The sequence below is a fragment of the Megalops cyprinoides genome, chromosome 1, assembly GCF_013368585.1.
Source record: "Megalops cyprinoides isolate fMegCyp1 chromosome 1, fMegCyp1.pri, whole genome shotgun sequence".
NCBI classification, from domain to species: domain Eukaryota; kingdom Metazoa; phylum Chordata; class Actinopteri; order Elopiformes; family Megalopidae; genus Megalops; species Megalops cyprinoides.
The window spans coordinates 1250001-1252500 of NC_050583.1; the positions used below are offsets into that span (position 1 = coordinate 1250001).

Sequence of the window (2500 nt, forward strand, 5' to 3'; positions counted from 1 at the left end):
CTCCCCTCAGAAAGCTCCTGGAGGAGGCTCCTCTGATGACCAAGGCTCTGCGGGAGGCCCGAATGAAGGAGAAGCTGGAGAGATACCCCAAGGTGAGAGTGCGCAGCACCCCCCTGGGGTGCGGGGGACACACTGCACACTGCTGAAAGCTTAGAGAAGCGTTTCAGGGCACTGTATGGAAGCGGTGTGGTGAAACTCAGGAAGGCTGGGGAGCATCCCTGCTTTATATGTGTTATATTTGCCCTCTTTATTCACACAGGACATGACTATGTGCAAGCCCAGCGGGATTTTGGGTGATGTGTCACTGTGTTTCTGTGCCTCTGTGTTGTGAATGTGCAGGTGGTGGTGAGGGTGCAGTTTCCCGACCGGCATGTGTTGCAGGGCTTCTTTCGGCCCTTGGAGACAGGTGAGTCTGCTCCTGAGACACACGGCTCTGGAGGTTACCTGGATGCGTACCTGTGTGTGCGGTCGCGATGGTCAGTGTGTAGTGTTTGGTAGTGTTGGGTAATGCCATGGCTCCGTATGCTCGGCCTTTCATGCTGTTCTGGTGCTGCTGTTGTGCTGGTTTCTGTGTGTCGGGCACCTGTGAGAGTGTGTGTGTTTGTGTGTGTGTGTGTGTGTGTGTGTCACTCACACACACATACACACACACACTCAGTCATACACACACACACTTTCAGTCTCTCACACACACACTCTGTTGCACGCACACACACACACACCCGGTAACACACACACTCAGTCATACACACAGATTTAGTCTCTCACACACAGACACACACAGAAACACACTCTTTCTCTCCAGCTTTAATGAGTCTTGTTGTTGAGCAGGGGCTTGGGCCTCTGCAAACCCGTGCTGTTATTCTGTCTGTGTGTGGAGCCAGCTTTTTGCACAGCTTTTTATGTTGTGGGTCTTTATTTTTGGGGTGCGGCGGAGGGTCTTGGCACAGCACAGACGCGCATGTCTTTGCATGTGCTACCCTGTGCAGACCCATTTGTCAAACACATCCCATAAAATTTCAGTGATTACAGCGTTTTTTCACTGGCCAGCTGAGCTGGAGTAAGAGTAGCTGAGATGCAGCTGAGATGGGGGTTGGTTGAGTCCTCTGTGAAAGGGAGGGGGCTGCCTGCTGGGGGGGGGCAGTGTCCTCCTGTAGGCTGAGCTGTAAGTGGTGGGATGTTGACGGCGGCGTCTCACAGCTGACTGCCTCACAGCCCGCGGTGCTGAAGCTGTCTGGACGGGTGTGGCTGTGCTCTGGAGCGGCCGGACACAGCGTCACAGACTGACTGCTGTCTTTCTGTTTGCAGTTGCCGCTTTGAAGCGGTTTGTGAGGAACCACCTGGCCGACCCTGAGCTGCGTTTCTACCTGTGTGAGTACGCTCACCCTCTCACCCTCTCACCCCTCACCTCTCACCCTCTCACCCTCTCACCCTGTCACCCTCTCACCCTCTCACCCCTCACCTCTCACCCTCTCACCCTTCACCCTCTCACCCCTCTCACCCTCTCACCCCTCACCCTCTCACCCTCTCACCCTCTCACCCTCTCTGGCTCTCACCCTCTCACCCTCTCACCCTCTCACCCTTCACCCTCTCACCCCTCTCACCCTCTCACCCCTCACCTCTCACCCTCTCACCCTTCACCCTCTCACCCCTCTCACCCTCTCACCCCTCACCCTCTCACCCTTTCACCCTCTCACCCTTCCCACCCCTCTCACCCTCTCACCCTCTCTGGCTCTCACCCTCTCAGCCCTCACCCTGTCACCCTCTGGCCTGCAGAGATGTGTGACTGACCGGCTGCGGTCACATTCCTCTGTGGGGGGAGAGGGCATTAAAAACAGGACAAAGGGCACATTAGCTTTAAACAGCTTACAGTAAGTGTCGCTTCAGAGCCTTTGGTCCTCCGGGATTTAATTACACGTCTCATAGTTGTTTTTCTGAAGAAAGCCCAGAGCTGCCACTGGCTTTAAATGCCGCGGGGTTCGGGTTTTTATAAATTCTGGACTTTTTCTCTTCCTTTGTCACGTACATATTTTTATGTGTGTTTTTCTTGTGGTTTAGTCATGAAAGGGAGATGTCCTCCCCAAAGCTTCCGAGAAGCTGTTTACTGGAATCTGGAAAGTGGGACAGTGTAGAAAAAATAAACCCAAATGCCCCCCCTGTCTCTGGGTTTCTGCATGTGTTTTTTTGGTGAAATGCAGCAGTCTGGCCTTCTCTTTTCCCCCACACAGCTTAGTAACACATTCTCCAACCTTTCTTTTTTCTGTAGTCCTTGCTCCCCCCAAAACCATCCTTGAGGACTCCACCGCCACACTGTTCCAGGTAAGGACAGTAGCTGTTGTTTTGCCTCTGTCTCAATGGGGGAGCGGTGTGATGACCTCTGACCTCTGACCTGTGCCGGGAGGGGCGTGGTCCTGTAGAGGGAGCAGCTGCCTCACAGAGCTCCGTCTCCGGCCAGGCTCTTTTTCCACAGCTTAAAATATTGACTACATCAAGCTTGAAA

The 2500-nt window shown here is 53.9% G+C and overlaps 1 protein-coding gene across 1 annotated transcript in view; it reads left to right on the forward strand.

Annotated features, from left to right (window-relative positions):
- Positions 1 to 2500, forward strand: part of aspscr1 (ASPSCR1 tether for SLC2A4, UBX domain containing) — a 56733-nt gene that overhangs the window by 23276 nt on the left and 30957 nt on the right. The window contains exons 11-14 of the mRNA XM_036530432.1: positions 11 to 92; positions 340 to 406; positions 1309 to 1371; positions 2267 to 2319. Coding sequence (XP_036386325.1) covers positions 11 to 92; positions 340 to 406; positions 1309 to 1371; positions 2267 to 2319 — 265 coding nt within the window. The remainder of the gene's footprint in view (positions 1 to 10; positions 93 to 339; positions 407 to 1308; positions 1372 to 2266; positions 2320 to 2500) is intronic.